The 24,741-nt window shown below is 46.1% G+C and overlaps 1 protein-coding gene across 1 annotated transcript in view; it reads right to left on the reverse strand.

The window, feature by feature from the left end:
- LOC6546909 overlaps nt 1-21,328 on the reverse strand; it is a 29,038-nt gene extending 7,710 nt beyond the window's left edge. Inside the window, exon 1 of the mRNA XM_001975952.3 lies at nt 18,603-21,328. Within this exon, the coding sequence (XP_001975988.1) occupies nt 18,603-20,061 (1,459 nt within the window). The 5' untranslated portion in view covers nt 20,062-21,328. The remainder of the gene's footprint in view (nt 1-18,602) is intronic.
- Nucleotides 21,329-24,741: the final 3,413 nt, after the last annotated feature.

A 24,741-nucleotide genomic window follows, 5' to 3' on the forward strand; every position in this document is an offset into this window, starting at 1 on the left:
TGCCTGCAAGCTAGTTGTCCGTTCCGCCTTCTGCATGTAGGCGAAAAGCATTTTCCCGTCACTTCATATTCATAGCTGATAAATCATACACCCGACGAACACAAAGGCACGCCCACTGGCAGGCCCGGCTGACGACATGGGAAACCTTTTAGGACGCATTCCTCCCGAAAACGCTTCCCACTGAAGTGGTTTGCAATGCTCTCGTCGGCAACATTGGATCCGATTCATGGGTTTCGGATGCGCCACCGCAGGCAACGGCATCGTTTATCAAATGGGGAAGGCCAGGCATCTAATTATCAGGCACTTTCCGCTTTAATTTTAGTGATAAATTCCCAGGGATATGCCGCAACATTTCTCTCCTCATAACTAGTTGATGATGCAGTGGAGGCCACATAAACACTTTTGCCGAGCCGTTACCAGAACTGCCCCTCGTTTTGAGTTTATATGCAAATGTTATGTCCTTCCCGCCCCACAGCCTTCTGCCCCAAGTTGCGCAACATTTTGCATATTGTACCAGAACATTTAAAATTTCCCATAACTTATGCTCACTCTTCTGTCGGCATTCACGGCCTCGGGCAGTTTTCTCGCAATTTTTCATAGTTTTATGGCTCGTTCATGCTGTAACTTTTTCTATTTCCCAGTCAAGTCAGCACTTTTGAGTTGCGATATGCTGATGATGGCCACAGATTTAACACAAATTGGGTTTAATCATTGTGAGCTGGGTCAGCCTTTCGCTGAAAGAAAACCCAATATCACGTATACGCCGCATGGCCACTAAATGTGGAAAATTGTTACACGCAACATTCTGCTTAATGAGCAAATCACTTCTGCTTCTAATTGAAATTTGTTGTATATATTAATTACAATTTTAAATAAACGAAAATATAAGCTATGGTATGCCATAAAACACATGGCAGATACTTGTTAAATATCTAAGTTCTGTCAGCAATGTGTTACGTTGGTATCTAAAAGATAAATGCTATCTAAAATCACCACATTCGCGCACACACATAGCAGAAATTAGAAAAGACAAACGACTCCATGCGGATCAAAGGAACGCGCTATTCGAAAGCGAATCAAAACTTACAACTGGCAGATGGAATTAAGATTGGACTAATCTGCCTAGAAGCGTGCCAAATGCCCTTTCAACGGTTATGCCATTTAATTTTGGTTTATATATTTTAATTAACTCCCATCGGAAGCACACACATGCACACACACACACTCATCGAACAGCACAGGAGAGAGCGGGTGTGCGGGGGGTCGAGGGTTAAAGGGCACGGCTGAGGCTCGTCTGCAGAAAACATAAGAAAAGAATAACAATGGCAAAGGCAGGGGCAGAGGTAGAGGCAGAAGCAAATGGCCAAATATAGCAACAAATAAACGAAGCAACAAACCATCAACAGTTTAATATGCGACGTCTGTTCTCCGTGAAAAGGAAAAAAGACAGAGAGAGCGGGAAAAGCGTCGGAGAACGAGGAAAACTTCTGGGAATTGCTGCTTACACATTTGTAATCTTGTCTTGTCTTCGTTGGCTGTCTCTGTTGCCACTGTGTTGCCACTTTTTAGGGAGTGCCGGGAGGCGCATTTCTATTTTTAGCTCCTGTACTTGAGCGTTGGTATTGGTGCGTATCTGTGTGCGAACGTGGGTGTGAGCCTTGCCTTTGTGTGTGTGTGTACTTTCGTTACGTACGTCCTTTTCGGTGGTTTCTTCAGCTTACTTCCTTTCGCATTTCGTCAAGAGTAATAAAAACTCATATTTTTGTTGGCGCCTCTTGCTCCCTCACTCTCTCTCTCTCCCTCTCTCTTTCCCTCTCTCTCTCTTTTCCTATCTCTCTCTAACTTTCCCTCACCATCTGCCTTTCTCGTTTTGGCCAAATTAAATGAATTTGTTAACGCGTGCTGGTTACTTTTTTATGCCGCCGTTGGCTTTGCCTTTCACGCATCAAATTGGCTTCGTGTCGTCAAAAAGCGATCGATTGGCCAGCCAAGAAACTCACAGAACTCCCCTCGAAGGGCAATGCAAAAATCGAAAATGAGAAAAACTTCCTAATTGGCAATTAAAAAGTGTTAGAGGCAGATGCAGGACCAAGAAAAATGAAGGCCATTAAAAGTTTTGTAGCTCTGAAATGTGGCCGAAAACAGTCGGTTTCTCCGTTTTCGGTCTCGATTCATAAAGAGATTTTAAGATATTTTCTATAATTAGTGCGAAGTGCTTTCACCCGGCATGATACATTTCAAATTAGTAACGAAGGCAACTCAGAGCATTTATGCATTCAGAAAAATTGGACGAAGTGCTCCTATTTCACAAAGAAACAGCATTTGGAAATACTACCTTCTAGAACCAATTACATACCACCATTCTATAAGGTTTCTACTTTTTGACAAAGTAATACATATTTTTAATAAATTATTCCAATTATAAGAACTTTTTCTGAATGTGTACACATTTTTATTTAGATTTTGAGCAAGCACAAACGTTCATCTTCTGTTTGGGTTCATAAATTAATGATGTGCCGAGTACGCTGAGTGTGCAGACCAAGTCAATTGTAAAGTGTAATTGTAATTATTTTAATTGCACCGTTAAAGGGCACATTTGTGTGTGTGTGAGTGTGGGGGGTCTTTTGCAACAACAAAATAAGGCGCAGAGGGGGTCTCATTGGCCACAAAAGTGTTAAAGCAAGAGCAAACAAAAGTGCGAATGGTTATTATTTGGGTTTGACGTCAAAGGCCTAAAACGCCAATTACAAAGCGCACACACACACACACTCACACAGATACAGCTAGCTACGTGCTTGGTCAACACATTGAAAGCGGAGAGCACACACACATACACATACACAAGGCACACACAATTGGCACACTACAATTTTAATACAGCATACTTTCGGAGGTCTCATGCTGCAAATGACAACAAAGGCGTGTGGGTGGGGTGGGCGGAAGGGTGGTTAGGTGGTTGGACTCATCTGCTCCGCTCATGCAGCAAGACTATCTCGCTCTCTCTGTCCTCCGACTGGTGACGGTGACTTTTACTGTCTGTTTTCGCTGTGACCTCGCCCACCTGACCCCTTGAGTCGCCTTTGGCACACTGGTCGCAGATCTTTTGAAACCGAACCGTAGTATCTGGGCAAAACCCCTCCATTATCCCCGTCCCCTCTCATCTGCGCTCGTTAACCGCATTGCTCTTATTCCTGTGTGTGTGTGTGTGTGTTCTTCTTCTTTTTTTTGCGGCCGCAGCAACAAATTTTTATGTGTTTACGTTTTATTTTTGCTCTTTGTTTTGGCTCACGTAGCCGGGCGTGTGAGGGGATTCCCGGGCAAGGACGAGGCGGAAAGCTTGACCCCTGGACGCACCTTCAACCTGTCACCCCTCTCACTCTTCCTCTTTTTTTCTCTCTCTCCCTCTCTGTCCATTTCTGGCTTGAGCCTAAACCAACTGATGTTTTAGGTCAAAATAACTAGGGCCCTGGCGCTTGTGGCATTGTGAAATTTTATGGAAAATGATGGCTAAGTTCAAGATCCTGCTGCTCCTTGAATCCCGTTGACTGGTAATTCGAACCGCAATAAAAGTGACTGCCCCCTTTTATGGGCTTAATTATGAGGCTTTGGCGTAATTGAAATGCGATCTGGCTGGCACGTAACATGTGGCTGAGAATATCAAATTGAGTTTCAGCCACATCGCTCATCGTCAATCTCAATAGATGGCTGTGTTGGCTATTTATAGCCCCTTGCCTATCGGTGCATAAATTTTCGCCCAAACTAATGCCATTTTTATATGTGAATTTTGAATTTGCATTTAAATTGCATCGTCCGCGCTTGCATAAAACTCGAAGACGCTGAATAAAGCGGCCAAATTAACTTGCCTTTGTTGCAGGCAGCCGTTTATTTTAATTTCAACAATGACTAAACTTAGCTACACACACTAGCTGAACAAGAACGCACACATGCGCGTATTTATATTGTTTATAATTGGCGGTGTGTTAAAAATAAAACAAAGTCGCGTTATTTTTGTATGTGTCGACGTCGACCGACAAAAAAGAGCCAGCAAAAGGCAGCGATTTGTATGTAAATCGCTCTTAAGCAGCGACAATGCCAGGCTTACAAAAAAACATGCACTGAAAGAAATGGCGCATAACTAAGGGCTGATAACTAAGGATAAAATCGAAGGATTACCACGGTCTTCTCTATAATTAAGTTTGAAGCTATTGGGTTCCGCATGATTTTCAAGATTCTGTTCGTGGCTTCATCGCACATCAGATTTCTCTGAGTGCAGGCACTCACACACCCACGCAATCGCCTGACTGCTGCCGGAATTCTCACATACATTAGGGCCTAAAAGGGGAAGGTAATCGCGTGCTTCGTGCAGATTAAAATGCGACAAAGCAACACGACAAAAAATATTTTAAATAAAAGCGCAGTCAGCGCGAGAAGGGCGCTGAAAATAAAAATAAAAAGTAAGAAAAAACAAAAAAATGGCTAAAGGCTTGGCGGCGCACACAGAAAAGTCGAAAAGCGTCAAACGCGCGGATTTGCATTATGCATACGCATACACTTACAGGTAACGAGGTAGCGCACGAGAGAGAGACAGAGAGGGGCTATCGGGAGTGAAAGAGAGGGGCGCACACCAATTAAGTCACGGCAAAATGCGCGACGGAAATGTGGAAATGTGGATAAAAGAAGAAAAGCTGGGGGTCCATTTTTGGGCCATTTTTTTGCTTTCTACATCATGTGGCATTCACTTCGCGGTGGCGTAAAGCACGCGCACACAGTGCGCGACGAAAATGTAATGCAAGCATAGTGAGTTGTTTTTGCAATTATTACAACACTCGAAGTGCAAATACGTGAAAGCAAGCGAAAGTAACCTTTAATACAAATTGAAGCGAAAAGGATACATATTTGTAAAGTGTCTGGTATTACAAGGTAATACTTTCTTTAGAATTACCAGTAGCTATAAGGAGAGTTTCGCAGGATGTGCTACGCTCATTAAACGCACTGTGCAGCAACAAATTGTGTTGCGGTTGACATCCGCGAAGGCTTAAACCTCTGCTCCGCGACAATGGGAAGGATAAAAGGGCACCGCGCTCCCATTCGCGATCCCGTCATTTCCGCTTAGCTTGACGCCTTGAATAAATGGGTGAGCTTTGCTGGCATTTTCTTGTTTTTTTATGTTTTTCCTTTTCATTTCGGTTTATTTCTTTTTTTTTTTTTTGTCGCTGGTGGAAAGGTTTTTCAATTTTCTTCGGCTTTGCGGCACCTGTTGAGCGCTGGCTGCGGTTCAACCATTAATTAATATCTAATTAAACCGCAGGGCATCCAAGCCAGCGATTGGGGAGCTTGGTCATGTGGTAACACCCGTACTTCCGCTCCAGTTAGAGCCCCAAGCCCCAAGGGAGATGTAATGAAATCAGCTTAAAGCTGCCAGAAGTAATTGCTACCGTATGGAAACGGACTAACTCGAGATAAGCTGCCAGAACCAATCGAATTGAGCTGGTCGGTGGCATGGAAGGTGCACCTATTGAAGTATTAATGGGCAGGAAGGATAACAGGGAGACTCAATCGGGTTTGAAAGGATGTATGATTGGTCGCTCTGCTTTCGCTTTTTCCGGGCGAAGGGCACCATTTACTAATTGCTGGCAATGCAGTGGACTGTGAAAACGAATTGGGCTAGGCCACTATTCCCCCAATCGTTGTATAACCCATAATTTCACACCCAGGCAATTGCTAATTGACAAGCGACTCGACCCGACTTGACTCGAACCCACAAGCCGACCGCCACCACATTTTTTCATGCCTCAAGGCCGTCTGCCTATGACGTCAGCCGCGTAATCCTCACAGGATTTGCAGCGTGGTGCTGTTGGGTCTTGGGAAAACCACTGGCCGTCATGGAAATTAACCGAAGCAAGTAATAAGCAGGAGAAAAAAGGAAAACTGACGCTTCGTCGTGGATTTTTCATCAGCGGCAGCAGCAGCAAATTAAATTCAGGACTTGTCGGGATCATGCAATTTCTGGTGGCAGCGTCCTTGGCGCAAATCAAAGTTATTACAGGCAAGAGAGTCTGCCAAGTGCCCCGGCCGCGCCCTCTTTTCCTTTTAGGGCGTTTCTGGGGGGCTCGGCCCCACCGCATTTTATTTATAACTGTAATGGTTATAATTTCGGGCCTGCGGTTGCTTTAATGATGATTATCCTGCTCGGAACTTGGAACTTGGAACATGGAACATGGAGCTCGGAACTCGGAACTGGGAGCTCTGTGGCTCCCCGGCATTTGCGTCAGTCTATCGACAGTGGGCCAGGAGGCGACCGCCCGAGCCCCGGCTGGATCCCCAGGTCCTTCAGGTCAGCAATCAATGCCGCTCAATAATTTAAATTGCCTTCTCCACTCACTGCCGTCTGAGGTTATTTATATAAAAATTCTAAATACATTTGGCGTTTATTTCCGTACGTTCGGTATGTCCATCCACCACGGCCCACTCCCCATTGTTTTCCGTGGCACTTTGGTCTAATTTCCCGGGGCAAGCATTATATACATACATACAGATGTGTACGTGTCGGACGCATTTGGTAAAACTACTTTTCGCAATTGTTTTCCTGGCATTGGTGGCCATAAAAATTTCATGTCGCTGCTGCTCGCCGGTGTTTTCCGACCCCGTATTCCGTTGCCAAAACTCATATGGCCAAAACAAGGACCTCCTCCCAGGTGCTCCTAACTGGACATAAACATGTGCAAATCAACATAACTCCTGCCAGCCATCCGGCCAACCCAACGTCCCGAAGTTTCCCGTACTCCCAGTTCTGCGATCTGCTGCTTTTTTGGCTGGCAGCTTGTGATGTGTTTGTTTGTTTACTTTCAAGTTTTTGCCTTGGCAATTTTTCGTAAATTGCAAACTGGGACAGGCATCCCAACGGGATTGGTATAAGGATAAGGATAGGGATAGGGATTGGGATAGGGATTAGGGATCCTGGCGGCCACATGGCTCGGACTTTCTGCGGTGCACTGACAACATGTTTTGAACATATCACTTTTCTATATGGAAAATTATTTATAACTTTTGACATTTTTAGTGCCGTGCTGCTGTGCTGCTGTGCATGGATTTTTCGGGGACTTGTGAAATCGGGCCAACTGAAGGGGCACAAATATCGCAGCAGTCTAGTACTTTCCACGAAAAGTTCAGCTCCAATTTCTCCCCACACAGCCGACACGTTTCCTCCACTTCACCCACATTATTAATAATATGGCGAGAATTCCTGGTAAGACGTTGCTGGGCACGTAGTCTGCTTAGCTCCTGACTTTTCATTAACACCAGGAGATCCGGAATGGCTAGGTTGGCCAGGATGGCCTGGAGGGGAACGAGCGGATGGATGGCAAGGTGAGTTGGAGCCGAGAAAAGTTTCATTAAAATTGTTGTAGCTGGTCGAAAAGTTGCACTGTAATTTTGCGCACATTTTTTATTTTTCCTCGGAAAAGGCAAACTTCTGCGCAGCTTCGCCATGAGTGGCTAAAAATAGGCACTGAAATATATGAGAAAATGGCATAAATGCCGGGGCGAAAAAGCGGACGAAGGCCGCTTAAACTTTTAAGGCAAGTTTATGCCCTGTTTGGGCGCTATGACAATAAAACTTTTACTTTTGCATTATTTTTCCATCTCCCAGCCACGCAACCTACCTGGTCGCTTAATGCTTTCATATACATTTACGATGGACCCCGGGTTTTTATTGTGAAATATGCTGCTACGCGTCGTATTCAGCCGAAGTTTTGATTATGCTCCAATGCGCCGAAAAAAGCCAAATCCCCGGCTCTACTTAGTTACTTAATTTCCGCGCGACATCCCATCCAGCACTTCCACCAAGTCGCAGTCTCCGCCTTCAAGAAGGTAAAAACAAAGGGGAACCGAGGGACAAAAAGGGGATTACCCAGACCCAGGGAGCAGAGCGTCCTGGGGTTAAAGGTGCAGCCAAGACGTCGACTGTCAAATGACACAATGCCAGGGGAGTTCAGCCCCCGTTGACAGTTCCCAGACGGCAGCCACTTAAGTACCAAAGAGTGCGCACCTTTGGCAATATTAATAGCCGGGCCAGGGGAAGGGCATGGCATTGCATGGCCTGGCATGGAACGGAACAGCACGGCATGGAGGGATGTGGCAAGTGCAGCAGACAAGTGCAGGCTTCCACCTTCAGAAAGGGGTTGCCTAAACGACGTGGGGATGTCACGGCAGCTGTGCCGCAGCAACCCCAAGAGCAGTCGGGGCTTTTCATTAGCCTGCCAGTTCCCTTTACCTCAACATTCACATCCACATCCAGACCCACCATCCAGATCCACCATCCACATCCACCATCCCCATTGCCGGCAGCCTCCTCCATTTAATTTCCTGGCCAAACTCAATTTGAACTCTGACCTTAGCTGGATTTAGACTGCCGCACGCCGCCGCCTGCCTTGGCATATTTTAGAAAACTGTCAGGCGTAGCAAATGGGTAAACAAGATGCTAACCGGCTGATATAGGGCAAGACCAGGCAGCCAGTGACGGGAACAGTGACCGAAAGCAGTGACTTCAAATAGACAATTGCAACAGGAGCACCGACAGATGAGAGCACTAGTCTAAGAAAACGCTTGAGGAGAATAGCTCACTTGGTAAGCGAATTGTGGTTGAAAGATTCCTGCATCAAAGGTCAGCGAGCAGTTTGAAGTGGCAGGTGTACACAGATGCTTATGTTGCACAAAGCAACACACAAGCAGTTCCAAATTGAAATCAAAGTCAAACGACAAAGAAGCACTCGAATTAGCCAAACATAAAGCTGGCCAATCTGTTTTAAACTTGTATTCATTGACTAGCCAGCATACACGTATATAAATGAATTAAATAACAAAATGAAGCATAAATATTGTTAAAAGTGTGATACTATTAAAACAAATAGCAGTTTGGTATATCTATGGCTGTCTACTGCTGTATTTTCAAAAAAGAGTGAAACAAGATAGCTTAATTAAGGTCAAAATATACACGTAGTCATCAGTTTTAGTGAAATAAATCAATTGCATATATTGCTTTTTATTCAATTGGCCTTGTGAGCTTAATAACTCAATAGATTTTTGCTAAGCCGATTATTTGACATTTCACATCGATTTTTAACACATCAGTTGCCTTGCAAGCGTCTAACTGAAGAGGATTTTGGTAAACCGATTACTTGAAATGCCACCGCTGGTCGCACCATCGCACTTTGCGAATCACAGTCCGGTGAACGGTGAGCCAGTCCTGGTGGGATTCAGATGTCCCACGCCTGCTTGTATCCTTAGCAGGACAGGCCTCCCTGCCCGTTCCGCCCCCTCAACACCATCTGACCTCTCCAGCTCCGCCGCCCACACCCCCTGAGCAATGCCCATTCATGGACATCGCTTTGCATTGCTTTCCATTCCATTCCAATCCGGCTGGCTTTTGTTCGGCTGGCAGCTTTAGCATTGTGGCCACTGTCACAGCCAGGCCAAGTCCCATTCATGTGGCCAGAGCCAGCAGTCCAGCTGAAATTCTGGCCCACATCCACATCCACATCTACCATTCTACCATTCTGCCATTCTGCCACCCAAAACCCATTCACATTGTCATTCTGCCGTGTTTGTTTATGGCTTACGCAGTGGCTCAAGTGTTTGGGTCTTGTGTTTGCGTTTTGTTTAGTTTTTGATTGGAAAACAATGGCAGCGCCTGAATGAGTGGGTGTCCGTCCGGATGGGGGACTTTCCAGAAGGCAGGACGTTTTGGACGGCTCTTCAGATGCCCAAACTCGATTTCGAATCGTTATCGAATCGGCCACGTCACGGCCGGCCTAGTATAAATGATTTAGCCTAGCGTAGTGCCAGTTCAATTATATAATTCTGAGTCCGCCCCACATTATGAGGGAAATTGCGTATACGCACTTTTATTGACCTCATTGCGCCGAGACACTTGAAGAAAAACATGTGCCTATTAGTTTTGGTCGAAGATTTACTACGTGTTTATACTTTCTGCAAAAGGACAGATACCCAAAGGCACTGGCACTTTCACCACAATGATAAAGTGTATCCCAGCCAGATGGATCGAGTTGCGCACAGTTTAGGAGGATGAAGTTAAAAATGCAAGAGATACCAGGGCAATTTGAGATTTATTCCTGCCAGTCCATCTCTGCCATCACTGCCACAAGGATAATGATTCCGAGCGCTACAGCGATACAACAAAATTACCCAAACAAAAAGGACCCTGTTGCTGGTCGCGATATCGAGCAATATATACACTCGAGAGCTACATATACTTGTAGGATGAAACCAAAGCCGGAGTATTTGCTCAGCCATGGACGAAGGATTTCGGTGTGGGATCCCCTGAAAAGCTGAAGCCTTCCGAGCGATTTCTTCTGCTGGTCTTTTGTCAACTCACCTGCTTAATGTGAAGCGACAAGGACCGAGGACCGAGGACCAAGGACGGACGATAAATTAAACATGAGGAATCTACTGGCGTATTATTCTTAGGCTGCCTCGAAATAAATTCAATTTGACATGGTGTGCATCCATTAGCAAAGTTCGTGGCTATATTTGCTATCTCCGCCGTACGCAACTCGACTTGAATTGACAGCCCGAGGTCATTGGCGGAGTCACCTACTGGCATATTAATGCAGAAACTTCCATGCTGCTAAGATTGCGAGTGCGCCGAATGGCGAAAATTGGGATTGAGATTCGGATGGATGGATATGGGGATGGGGATGGGGATGGAGCCTTCTGGCCTTTTCTCCGCATATAAATCTTATTTAATTGCAAGCCAGCTGTCAATTTCCACTAAAGCCCGCTGCTGGCGTGGGAAATCAGCCGGTGACACAGAATGACATTTATTTGCCAGACGTTCCTTGGACCACAGACATTGTGGTTTTGCTGAAACCGGCTTAAACCAGCATTCAGCTGGATTTGTTCGAGCTTAAAGATACCGCCAGTTGGCCTCGTTAGTGATTCGCTGACCATGGAAATTGTCCTTGCAGCATTTATTTGTCCACTGCCGGTGGGCAATTGAATTTGACCGCTTGCTTTCCATCAGGCTAAAATCGTCCCTCTCTCGTTGTCCATTTCCAACAGCTTTTCCCCACCAACTTTCCGGCTTTTCCCACTACCCAGGTATTTTCTGCAGGGCGACAGGTTTCCATAGGTCGGCGGCGGGCAACAAGTGTCGCTCTGGCATTTTCCAGCTCCCAATTTTCACGTTTTCCCGGAACTGTTTGCTCTGCTTTCTGCCCCTGGGCTTTTGCATTCGCAGAGGAACAACTCCAAGTGGAATATTTAAAAATGCAGAGGCATATGTGCAGAGTTCCTTTAAACTTCATGTGTAAAGCATTTGATTTCTTTAAAGACTACAGGGAATAACTCCTCTCACATCTTTTGGGTTTTGTATTTCCTTTTTTTTGCAGTGCACTCGGAAGAGAGAATAATTTACCAACACACACAGGACCAGGAGACAATGATTGATTGAAAAGTGTCTGCAGTTTGTGGGCGCGTGGGCGAAATGTGTGGCGCAGAAATAATAATAACAATACCTACCCCCTTTCTCATTCGGCCAAATTGCTGTGCGAATTAAAATAAACAAAGCCCGGCATAAATATTGCATAATTTGAGACCCGGTCCCAAAAGCATACCCATCTCATTTATTGTTGCACAACGATGACGATGATTATGCGTAAATTGGGGAGCGGCTAGATCGATGAGCTGGCAAAAGGTCAGCCGGCAGCGTTATGGGAATAAAGTCCGGAGCCACCAGCTTCTCCGCTCTTTTTCTGCCCGCCCAGCGGAGCGGTGGAGACGGTACATTCCGGCCCATTCCGGCTCATCCTCGCCCAGCCTGGCCCATCCTGGCCCATCCTGGAACCCTTCCGCCGCATTTCTTTCCAGAGCGGCGGAGGCTGCTGCTAAATTATGCATGCAGCTGTGTGAGTGCCAGCCTCATTATGCACGGCTGCTGCGAGTTGCCGGCCCGGAAGCCTTTAAGTAGGCAGCTCCCGAACCGCTGCCCCCAACTAACCCCAATCCCCCAGCCCGGACCGGGCTGGCCAAGAGCTCTCCGCTTTCTTTGCCACGTTTCCAGGGCTTTTCGCACAAGTTTTCTTGTTTCGTTTCTACACTTCTACACTTTTTTATTTTTTTAATTTCAGTTTTTAGCTCTGCCATGCATGCGACATGCTGAAGTGATGCAGCCAGCACCTTAAAGTAGGTCCTGCTGATGCTGATGCTGATGCTGTCGGCTTAAATAAGCCATAATTTGCATTAGCATGACTATGCACTTGGCTACAGTGCCTGCCATAAGTCTATATGCACATGTATACACGGGGGCATACTCTTGAATGGCTTGCTCCAGTTTTCACTGGCTGATTTCTATTGCGTTTGATTTCCATGACCTGTGACGCACATGCCACAGACACTAGCCCCGCTCCTCCGTTTTCCCAAATGGGGCGAAGTACCCATCTAAAACCGGCGGCAAATGTCATTCCAGAGTGTGTGTGCCTCCCAGCTACATTTTTATACTAGCAATTGTTCTTGGACCCTTTTTGGGTTGACCACAATATCGACCATTTCCATTTGACGCTTTCAAGGACACGAACGAATGCGTATCTGCGTAGTTAAATGTCCTAGGACGTCAATCAACTCTTTTTCGAGAACATTGGGCTGGGGAAAGTACTGTGATGTTATCTCCGAAACTCACACCAAATACGAGCCTCCCACTTAACTCAACTTAATTTAATTGAAATATATAATTTTAGAAATTGCAGTGTTAAGTTTTAAGCTTTTTGTTAGTTCAACGCATACATGGGGAACTATTTTGGTAATTGAATTGGAGCCCGGCATTTTTTGTAAGCCCATAAAAAGTTCATTTATTTATTTATCTCGTTGCCAACATGCGTCATTTGCAATTGGCGACGTGACGAAGAACCAATTAAAGCACACAGGTTTTCAGTTCCAATTAAGCCCATCGTATCAATATACAAATAAATGGTGTATAATTAAATAGCAATTCGCGTGGCTGGATCTACATGTGTACCTCATTTAAATATTTACAATTTTAAAGTAGTGTCTATTTTAAACATTTTCGAGCATGCACTACATGCTGTGTATGTGTACGCCTATTTTCAACTGCTAAATGCCGGACTAGAATCCCTCTAAGGCTAGACCGTAAATATGCCATTATTCAAATGCAAATTAGCACACAAACCGCACCCAGGCATCCACAAAATATACGCATCTGAGAATCCCTCTAAGTATAGCCAATAAATAACGCATTATTCATAAGCAAAGCAGCCCAATTACGTGAAGCTGCTAACACTTGGTTAATTTTCCGCTCACTTGGAGCTAAAACAATGCCAAAGGACTCGGCGTTCGGGTGAGTCTGAGTTCAGAAACTGCCTTCGTCCTGTTCGCTCTCCCGCTCGCACTCGCTGTCTGTCGCTGTCTCGTTCTCGCTGCTGCCTGAGCACAGGCTCACATATTCCGCAATTCATTCATAAATTCCGCGTCAGCTCACAACTCATTAAGCACGCCGAGGATACAACAAGGATACCTACTAGGCCACTACTACCCGCACTTACTTGCCAGCCGCCTCCTGATTGCATTGCATCATCTTTTGTGGCTAAGGACTCGTTCCGGCTGCCTCGCTCGCCCCTCTGGGGGGCAAATATATCATAAGCAAAAAGTCCTTGACGCTTCATTGACTAAAAAATTCTAGCACAAACACACACGCAAGCACTCACACTCTCGCCACATTTATTTGCCGAAGAGTTTTACTGGCTTTCTGTTTTTCTTTCCGCTCTTCATTACGGATGACTAAGAGCTGACTGCCCAAATAGGATATACTATATGGCATGGCCGTATGTGCGGTCTCCAGTGTCTTATTATAGATTTTGGCCAAAAATCTCCGCCTTGGTGTGGTTCATTATAGCCCCATAGTTGATGTTTATGCAGTGCTCGCAGCTATTTGCTTGGCCATGTTTATTCAGCAGCATGCCACAATCCTTTAGCCACTTTGGCCAGATTCATACACTGCTCTCTCTCTCTCTCTCTCTCTATCTCTCTCTGGCCATCGAAATAGAAAATATAGAAATAATATATGTGCTACATGGTGTGTGGGCATAAGTGTGCCAGTCTCTCGGATCCCAGACAACCGTCCCATTCTGTGACGTAAGGAGAAAGCAAAACTTTGGCCAGCTTTTTGGGCTGCTGTCGTCAAACTGGCTGAATGAGCCACCATCACGCACACTCTCACCCAGACAATTGGCCCGCTCAATGGCCGCGTGCCCCCCCCTCGTCCCGTGCTTACGCTAATGTAAATATTTTCCCACACCACCAACCACCACAGCACCACCCCACACACCTCCGCCCGCCTCGTTGTTGTCCTGTGCCACAATTGTATATGCAGCAGCCCTAGAAGAGGAGCTTCCAAGCGCCTCGTCTGCAAGCTGTAAAATCACCTCGCCCCTCTTAACCTACTGGCTAAGTGACAAACTGTCGGACTGGCGAATGACTGAATGACTGGATGACTGAATGACTGGATGCTGGTGATGATGTCACTGTTTATTGATTCATCCACTGGCTGACGGCCACGATGTCCACTTTCAGCACGTTTCTGTTTATTTTTGGCCAGTGCATTAAGTCAAAAGGCTAATTTGCCGGGCCGAAACAGAGTCCACCTCATTAACAAATTCAGTGTGTGGGCGTGACCGGGGCGTTATTGCTTCCAGTTCATTTGGCACGGTCTGGCCAGGACCGGCCTGTCCAGCAGTGCAAATGGGGGTCGTCCTCCTAATTAGCCATGGGCCATGGGCCATGGGTCATGGGCCAGGTTGTAGACTTGAGACTCAAATGCAGGAACGTTTAATTAAGGGGGCTGGGAAATGTGGCAGCGTGAATATTTTTGGGAGCCACCACGCCCCGAAAATGTCAAAAGTGTGCCATGCCAATGGCACTGTAAAATGTTGGAGGTAAATCTCTGTAGGTCAAAGGGCATGCTGCGTACGCAAGCAGTGTATCCCCAAAATAAATGCCAAAAAATCCATAATAAAATAACTTGAACGCAAAAAGTCAATAGTTGCCTGGTATCCATATTCCATAAAAATAATATAGCCTTACTGAATGCAAAATCTAAATAGTGAAGAACTTTGAACTTTGAAATTAAGCAAAGACTTAAATAAACGTAGAACTCTAAATTTTAGTTTCCAAATTTTAAATAACTATAGAAATCAGTATAGGAAATCAGATCTTAAGATACTAAGCTTACGTTTTCCATAAACCTAGCTGTAGGTATACAGATATTCAAGAAAATGCAATACAAATTCAATAAATCAATCAAAATCCGCATGCTCACCAAAGGCTAAAGCGTGGTTAAGGATCTCCGAGGCAACCAATCTGTCTGCCAAAACCACTGGTATCCCAATTTGTCTGATCTGTCGCCGCTGCTCGTCGAGGGTCCTGGAAATCGGTCATTTGCATATATATCTATGCCCGATTATGGAAGCACCCAGCTGCCAACGTGGAGTGAGGTGGAACTCACAAGTTGTGGCAGACAACCTGTCGCTGTGGTAAAATTTTCCATCCGCTCGCCTGCAGCCGCCGCACGAACATGACGCGGAAAATGGGCGAGGAGAAGTTCGAGGGCGGCCACAGACTAACAGACAGATAGACAAACAGACGGACAGACGGACAGACGAACGGAGTGATAGACGACGCATCTCCAATATCCATTTCCAACTAATTTGCGTAATATTTGACAGGAGCAAGGGACTGCAAGGATACGGCGGTGAGGAAGGTCCGTTGTCCGCACAAATCGATGATCTTTTTGCCGCCAAGTGGCCACTTGAGGACCGAGCGGTCCTCAAATTACAAATTAAATCAACCGCCAACCGGCAGCGTATGAAAATGTTGGTTTGAGCGTGCGAAGGAAAAGCAAAGGCGTGCGCACACACACTATCGCACACACGCACACACAGGAGCAGGCAGGATGTGGGCGTGGGAGCAAGGACTTGTCAAACGGAGGCGTCCTGTCCACTCGCCTCGGACCCCCGGGGTGTTGTTACTAAATTAGTTGGAAACCGGACCAGCAGGATCGTAAATTGTGAACGCGTTTTAATGATGTCAAGTTGTAAACGCAGCCGCAGGTTTCCCCGGAAAATGCTAGTGACGGGGTTTTTTCATGTTTTTTTTCATGTTTTTCGGCAGTGTTTTCCTTTTTTGGTTGGCACAGAAGCAAACTCTTTTGGTCGACAGGGACTGGCATGTAAGATAGGTTTTTTTCCGAATAATTCACTAACAAAAATGTATACGCATATAAAAGTTTCAGGTATGTTTAATAAACTGTTAATACAGCTGAAGAGTTTCAAGTTCTGTGGGTGAATGAAGTCCAAGGATCCTTAGCTACCATTCAGGACTATATTAAAAACACATGTGTGCGGCTCTCACGGCATCCTTCTTATCCGCATAATCGTTTTCCAGTGTAAACACTTAGGGGGACGATTGTAATTTTCCCGACTACCAAATACCAACTACCAACTGGCCGACTACCAGCAAAGGTGTGAAGTGAGGAGCGTTGACGTTTTCACAGCAGACACTTGATGACGTTATGCGGAAATAAACAAAGACACATAGCATACGCACCCAGAAATGTGGGAAAAGCGAGCTGCTGACAAGGAAAAATTGGAAATGGGAAAACGCTGGAGGGAGGCGGAAAGCAGCGAGGGACACAACAATGAGAAATATTGTGCAAACATGCGCATAAAATGAAAACTCATTGATTGTCTTCGCATATTGAATTTTCGCCACATCTCTCAATCTGCGAGAAAACCTTGCCAAATCAATTGTTCGCAGATGGGAAATTCCACAGAGAAAACGGAGAAGGCCGTGTAGCTTCAGTCAGTGAACTAATCCAATTTAATTTAATTGGCTATTCTGTTTCCACGAAATGTACGCACTTTTGTTTCACTTAGAGTTAAGGCCGTTGCGTATAAAAAAGTTAAATAAAGTATAGGTATTCGTTACATCCCAAAGAATAAAGAAAAAAAGAAAAACATATTAATAGGTGTATGTACAAAAACTCATCTTAATTAACAGTCTACAAGTGCAATAATTGATACGATAGCCATATTTCACATCAATCAATTAGTTTCCATTTTGGCTTAATTATAAATGCTTTGTAGATACGAGACAATTTTGTTACGACAAATTGGCCAGAATGTCAAATGGGCAGAAGGGTAATTTGAATTCTGGATTATTTTAAGAACCGCATGGAAAATTCAAACGAGCCGAGAAGTGGCCATCAAGTGCCAGCTTTTGTTGGTAGACCAGCAATGAAATCGCATTTAGCTCACGGCCATAACAATGACGCCATTAAACTTGAAAGTGTTAATTAAAAATTAAAATTGATTGTCCGCCAGGACGAGAACCAGGCAGACATCTTCCGCCGAGTCCTGATTCTGGTCCAACTTTCTCTAAGCACATTCCGTATTCATGGCGACCATCAAAACTTGTTGTAAAGTAATTTAGCCAGCCAAGTGATTAACAACGGCCCAAATGGATGAAAGCCAAGGACGAACTTCCACACAGCCGCACTCCATCCGAAGTCCTGCGACTAATTTGCTAAATGCAATGGCCAAAAATAACGGGCTGCAAAGTTGGCCAAACTAACGAAAATAGCTGCAAAAACTTTTTCGCTTCGGCCATTGTTGACAAAATGATTTAGTGACAATCTATTAAACGCCCGCTGATTGATGATTGATAACCCAGGATAAACCATAACGCCCACCAGCCGGCTAAAAGGATTAAATTGCTGGCCAAACTGCAGCACCTTGGATCATGAAATATGCACGAGTTGGCCAGGAATAACAAGAGGCGCCATAATGAAACGGGTCTATACGACCGTACACCAAGTTCTACGCATTAATAACTGGCGCAAAAGAAATGGTGACGGAAATAGAGCGATTATGGCATGTCCTTCGGGAGCTGCCCCACTTGCTTTGGCCCTTTGAACCAAAAAAAAGAAAGCACTCACACTCGAAGTGGCTATGTGTGTGTGGTGGGTCAAGAGCGCGTTTCACTCGACTCAATTCGACACGAAACGCAGCGATATTGGACAGATATTGACCGACTATTGTGGGTAAATGTTGTCCTTCTGAGCATGTAACACGCATTTGTAAATTAGCCATGCCGCAGTAATTACAATACACTGCAGCTTACTACAGAACTTTGCGAACTATTCGATTTGATTTAATAATTGATTTCATATTGGGTAATACTGGGTATAAAATCAAAGTATCATATACTATATGTAGGTTGAACTATAAAGAAATAAATCCTGATTTGAAGACTTGGCTGCTTATACTCGTATTATCCTTTTAGCACAACTACTGCTGCTTTCAAATTTGAGAAACTATATTAGATTGGTGAAAGTTCACTCTAATTAGGGCTTATTAGAGGTTTACTTCAATGTGAAAGGTGGATATTCGATTGGATCGAATTAAGGGCAGACAGTCGGCTAAAGGTCACAGTTGAAGTCGGCTAGGTTATGACAATTGCCCCTGGTTCAATTGGGAATTTGTACGTATTTGTACGTATTTGTATCTGAAACTCACCGATTTGTGGCACATCGTATTGCCGTTGACCGCGGGCGGTGCGCAGCATCAGCTGGCTGGCTATGCTGTGGGAAATCGGTGGCTGCGCGGAGTAAACGCCTCCTGGTGATCCCATGGATCCCGCTGCTCCGGATCCGGATCGCTTGTGGCTGGGATCCTTTTTGTCCTGCTGCGACTGTTGCTCCACCTGCTGCTTAGACGACCCATCGCCGGCTGTTTGTTTGCCGGAGGAAGAAGTGGAGGAGGAGGCGGCAGAGGATGCACTGCCTCCTAGCTCGCTATGTGGCTTCTCGTTATCCTTGGAGCCGGAGCGACTGGATGGCTTCAGGTGCTTGCTGGCCGTAGCCTCCGAGTTGGCGGACAGTGATAGTTTGCCAGTCCGCTGCGGCTTGAAGTGCTGGGCGAAGATCTGGCGCTGCAGCTGTTTTTCCGCCTCGGCATTATGGGCAACACCCTGGCCATTTCGTTTCCTGGCCCACTTTTGCTGCACCCTTATGTTGTAGTTGCCCGGGTTGTGGGCTTTGCCGGAGTGCATCGTCTTGAACGGGGCGTCTCGCTGCTCCTGTTCCTGCTCGAAGAGCTGCTGCAGGGAGTCCGGTGCACCCAGCTCCAATTGCTCTAGCGTGCGGTAGGGATTCTCCGGTAGTGGTTCATCCTCCAGGCCGTGATACTGATAGGCGTCCAGTTCCCGCAGCAACTCATCCTCGCCCAAGTGGGGCTCCTGCGGTTCCTGATCCAGTTCCGAGAAGTCATCGAAGTCGCCGAACGAGTGCAGCGGTTCGTAGAGGGACTCCGCCTGCTCCTCCCTCTCCGCTGGCTGCACCACCCTTCCGTAGTATTTTACGGGTCTATTCTCCAGCTCCCTCAGCTGCTCGTAATCCTGTTCCAGGGTAACCGGCGTTGGCGGCTGCTTCTGGACATTACCGAAGATGTAACCCCGTGCGGCCTGCTGCAGCAGCGCCGGATAATCGCCCACGTCCAGCTCCTCGCTGGGCTGCATCTGTATCCGGCCGGCGATGAAGGGATGGCCGCGATGATTGCTGCCCGCCGGCGGCTGTTCCGCCGTCTGCTTGGCACGGGCGAGGAGCATCAGTCGCTCCCGCTCCAGCTGGGCCATGTCCGCTATCTCCTTGTTCAGCCGCACCGTGGTGGCATCGAAGGCGGCCGCTGCGGCGGATCGATGGCCATGCGGCGAGGATCCACCGCCGGGCGGTGATCCTCCGGGATGCTGCTGGTGCTGCTGCTGCTGCGAGGGTGCGGTCTGCCAGGCAGCGGCGGCACCCGTCGAGGGTCCCACGGGATGACTGGGCACCTGCACGACCTTTCCTTCGCCCAGCGACTTGTCACCGTTCCCGTTCCCATTCCCATTGCCATTTCCGTTTCCGCTCAGGTGGAGGGCATAGAGGCCGCCCTGGATGAGCAGGACGCAGAAGAGCGTCTGGGCCAGCGAGCAGAACATTTTCCGTTTGTTGGTCTGGCGCAGCTTCTCGATTAGACGGCTTATCTTGGCGGTTTCGGGTTGGGTTTACCAGGGGGAAATACAGATAGCTTGTGTTGGGGGAGGGCGGGAGTTATAGAGACAGGTGGCAGGTGGTTTTTGGGGGGCTGGTGGCGGTGAGTGGTGAGTGGTGAGTGGTGGTGAGGGATAGTCCCGATATCAATGTTTCTCTCTGGGCTTTCGATGCTTTGCACACACGGCTTTTGTGGGTCTTCAGGCCCCACACCGCTGACCAACACTGTGCCGGCCTAAGCCTGGCATTGCACTACACTGGCCTGCACCGAAGTTTTTTCGAAGTTTTCAAAACTTTTCCGAACTTTGCGTTTTTCTTTCTTTTTTGGAACTTTTTGGCTCTCTCGCTTTTTGTGGATGCCTTGCAACGACCGTTTGTGGTGTCGTTATTTTTCGATATTATCTTTCTATTTTCTCGGGCACTTAACTTTAACGTTTTTTCACTGGCCAGTCACTCGATTTCGATTTAGACCTTAGGCTTATTAGTTAGTTTTTTCGCGGCACTTTGGTTTCTTGGGTATATAACTTTGTTGTGTTGTTACTCAGCTTTTTTGAGTGGTGTGAAAACTTTCCCTTGTTCTGGGTGATGGATGTTTAGTGGACTAGCTTTGCTTCTAGTGTGTGTATTTTTTTTTTGTATATATTTTTTTTGTTATATTCTTTTTTATCGCCTGGCTTGAAGAGTGTTCCGCACGTTTGAACCGACGAGCAAGGACTCGTCGTGTCGTCTCAGCAGGATTTGCCTGTTTGTCTGCCTTTTGCTTGGCCGCCTGACGCGTGTCCCTCTGCTGCTGCCACTGCCGCGGTCGGCGTCGCAGTCGCTGTCGCTGCCCGCGTCGATGTCGCTGCCTCTCCTCAAGGCGTTTCGGATTTCCACTTTATGTGGCAGTCGTTGTCGTAGTCGCACTCGTACACCCACTCCCTGCACGCCCCGCCTCGAATTTCACTCCTCGGACGAACCGCTGGCTGCTGGGCTGGCTTCTCTCCGCTCTCTCTTGCTCCTTTCTCCTTGCTCCTTTCTCCTTTCTCTTTCACCGTGCTCCGTGATCCTGACTCCTGACTCCTGGCTCCCTGCTCCGTTCTCCTGCTCCTGCTCCGGCTGCTACTGCTACTGCTGCTTCTGGGCTTCCTCAGCTCCAGCTTGTGTGCTCTCGGCCAGCGGGAAAAACTCGAGCTCGAAACGACTGTTCGCTCTATACTGAGCGCTGTGGCCGCTCAACCACTTGTTTTCAACCAGCCTCATGTGTAGAGTTTTTCCCGAAGTCTAACGGGATGGGAGAAAGTGAGAGAGAGAGAGAGAGTGCCTGCTCCTGCGCACTGTGCACCGTTACCGGCATAACCGACTCCCTGTTTTCCATTTCCCAGATGCCATATGATTTGCGGTCGCCAGTTTGCGTGGGTTGTCCAACATCCGCATCGTAGTCCTTCCTTCTGGCGGGGCATTTCCCCAGTTCGACTCGAATTTGGGGAATTCCATTTAGCTGTCATCAGCTGTGGCTCCTCTAATCCCAAATACACCCCAGGATTCAATCACTGAATGCACTTCTCACTGGACTTACCCGGAATCGGTGTGTTTTCTTGCCGGAAAAATCAATTGTGGGAAAATTAAGTGACACCACATATCTGGTTTCTCCCGAGATAAGGATTGTGCTTCATTAAAGGCAAACTAATGGGAATTTCACTGAAATCACTTGGCTAAAGGCTGTCGAGTAACCCTTTTTAAACACAAGATGTATGAATGTATATCAATTTAAACAAATTCAGTTGCATAAACTACTAAATTATAGACCGTTTTGGCAATCATGTTTTTAAACAAATTTTAAATTTTGGCATATTTTGTCGAAGTTTTCAATGTTTGTTTAATTGCCTAAAATTATAATAAAATATTTCCTAATAAAGTAATACTGCATAAGTCATAGCGGTCAAGTAAAAACCATATAAACTATATTTGATTCCTATATACAACTTTTACCATATTTATAATAAATTTTGATCATAAGTTTTTACATTTCCCGTGATATTTGCAAATCCCTTTCTTATAGCAAATGCTGATCGACTTCCCAACGAGCTAGCGGTACATTTCCCCTACATTTCGAACATCGAAAAACGTTGACAATCACATTGGCGACACACACACATCATCTAATGCCAAAGTACAACTCACGCAGCAGCACCGAGAATATATTGTGAATAAAAGAGCACATAGATTGCAAGTCATTAAAGCTGCCGAACCGAACCCGAACCGAGAATAGGGAGGACGCGGAGCCGAAGGTCCTTTCGATTCGGGCGAAAGCCAACATGAATGAAGGAGAATGTCCTGTGGAAGAGGCGTCATCGTTGCTTGCAGCCCGCTTTTCGCTTCTCGTTTTTCGACTTTTGCCATTGTTTTTGCTGTTGCACACGACAAACAGCTGAAGGCAGTGGCGGGGCGGGGGGCGTGGCTGCGAGAACCGAGGACGAAGACGAGTCCTTTTGTCGTCACAATGTCTGTGGCTTTTACGTTTTACGAGCGAGCTATAATATATTCGCCGTGCCAACGTAATGATTCCCGAGCCGAGGTGAAGTTGAATCAAGAGCTCAAGCCACGTGAATGGACTTGGTCCACAGTGTGGAGAGTTTTGAATGGACGAAATGGTGAACTGGCACCTCGTATAATCGAAAAACTTTCGCAATCGAACGTAAAAGGTGAGAATACAGCTAAAATAGTCAGTCATTCATAGCCAAATTTTTTCAATGAAGTCCGAAGCTTAAAACAGTTAATTATTGAATTAGTCATAAAAATTATACGATGAATTTAGTGTACACTTCTCGCATATTTAGTATTTCATCATATTGTCCCTGTTTTTAGGCCTGTAATATAACCAAATTCGAAATTATTTGATCTCCAAGCCCAATCTCAACGGAGGAAAGTCTCCGTGTGAAAAGCCGGCTTGGACTCTCAATTTGTTGCGCGGCCGAAAGTCTCCGGCTCGTTTGGAAAACTCTACAGGCGACGGCAAACAGCTGAGCCTGGCCAGGACCTTTCCCATCCCCCCAACGCCTGGTCCTACCACAAGCCAAATGCACTTGCTGGAACCACGGGCAAGCGAAGGATTCCTGGGGGGACCACGACAACAGATGATTCTGCCGCCGGAGTGCGCAGGCGCAAACTCAAGAGGCGACGACTACGTCAACAACAAAAATCGAAGCGGCGGATTTTCATTCAGGAGATAGCCCCCCTCCACCCACGAAAGTTGGGGAAACAAGAGCGCGAGCCCTCGAGCAGCGACATGGAGACGGTAGCATGGAAAATGGTAATGGGAAGTGGGGATTGGGAGTGGGGAAATTTGATGGAGCAGGGGCATTTGGGGAAAATCAGCGCCTGGCTGGCGTCGTTTTTCGACGGACGTCGTCGTCGTCGAGAAGCCGAAGAATCGGGGAATCGGGGAATCGGGCAACTGTTTGGCCAAGAAACGGGGGGGCGGAACGAGGACGATGGGTGCGCCGCACGACGATGACGCCTACGCAGCTCTGTGACGTAAGCACGCTCGCAGGACCTCCGAGCGAGGAGCCGAAGCTGAAAGCGAATGCAGACTGGCCCCATTGTCCTGGCCGAAGGCGATTCATTGGCGATTCCACAGTTGGGCTCGTCACATGGCCACCTCGGCGTTGTCCTGTCTCACACTAATCCTTTTCAGGTTCCTTGCACGTTTGCACTTCGAACCCGGCGAATCAAAAGGGGTTTGGTGGTGCAGAAATGACTTAAATAATTAAAAACTATGAAAATGAAAGCATTTGCAGTGCATTATGTCTAATTTACAATGTGGGGGATATTGGGCAATTAAACGGTATCTTTTAAGTTCTTGCAATTATGCAAACTATTCCACAAGAATTCAGTTCTCAGAAGAATAAACTTATAAATGAATTAAACAAACTGGGATATAAATGTAATATAATAGATATATATATGTATAATTGTGCCTAACTGCACACTATCATCTCAAACCTATAGCGATTATTATTAAATAATAATAAATAATAAAAAATAATTATTTTATTATTATTTTCATTATTATTATTATTAGTATAATTATTATTGGTATTATTATTAATATTATTATTATATTTATTATTAATATTATTATTATTATTAATATTATTATTAATATTATTATTATTATTAATATTATTATTATTATTAATATTATTATTATTAATAATAATTAATAAATATTACTATTTCAATAGCTTAATATGGGTTTCAATCAAAGTGTTTGGTCTACAATAAGCCCATGTCATTCGCCCCCTATTCCACGCCTCCCGTCGTGATTTATGATGTGACTTTAATTGCCCGCAGAGAGCAAAGTTCAATTACAACCCCCATAAGTATGCTGCACTTTGGTGGGGCACAGGACCCTAATCGGTTGACTGATGGCCGATGACGGAGATCGGCTCGAGTGTCCGCCTGCGTATGCTCAAGTCGCCACTTGCGTATGACAACTCCGGCCTCCGACCTCCAGTCCTGGCCACCTCCATCTCCACCTCCACCTACACATTCACATCCAGCTCCAGCTCCAGCTCAACCTCTACCACCCATCGACATCGGTCTGGAGATTGCCGGCTGTGCTGTTGACATTGAATTCCGTGGGA

This window comes from Drosophila erecta, unplaced genomic scaffold, assembly GCF_003286155.1.
Source record: "Drosophila erecta strain 14021-0224.00,06,07 unplaced genomic scaffold, DereRS2 tig00000092-arrow-pilon, whole genome shotgun sequence".
Lineage (NCBI taxonomy): Eukaryota > Metazoa > Arthropoda > Insecta > Diptera > Drosophilidae > Drosophila > Drosophila erecta.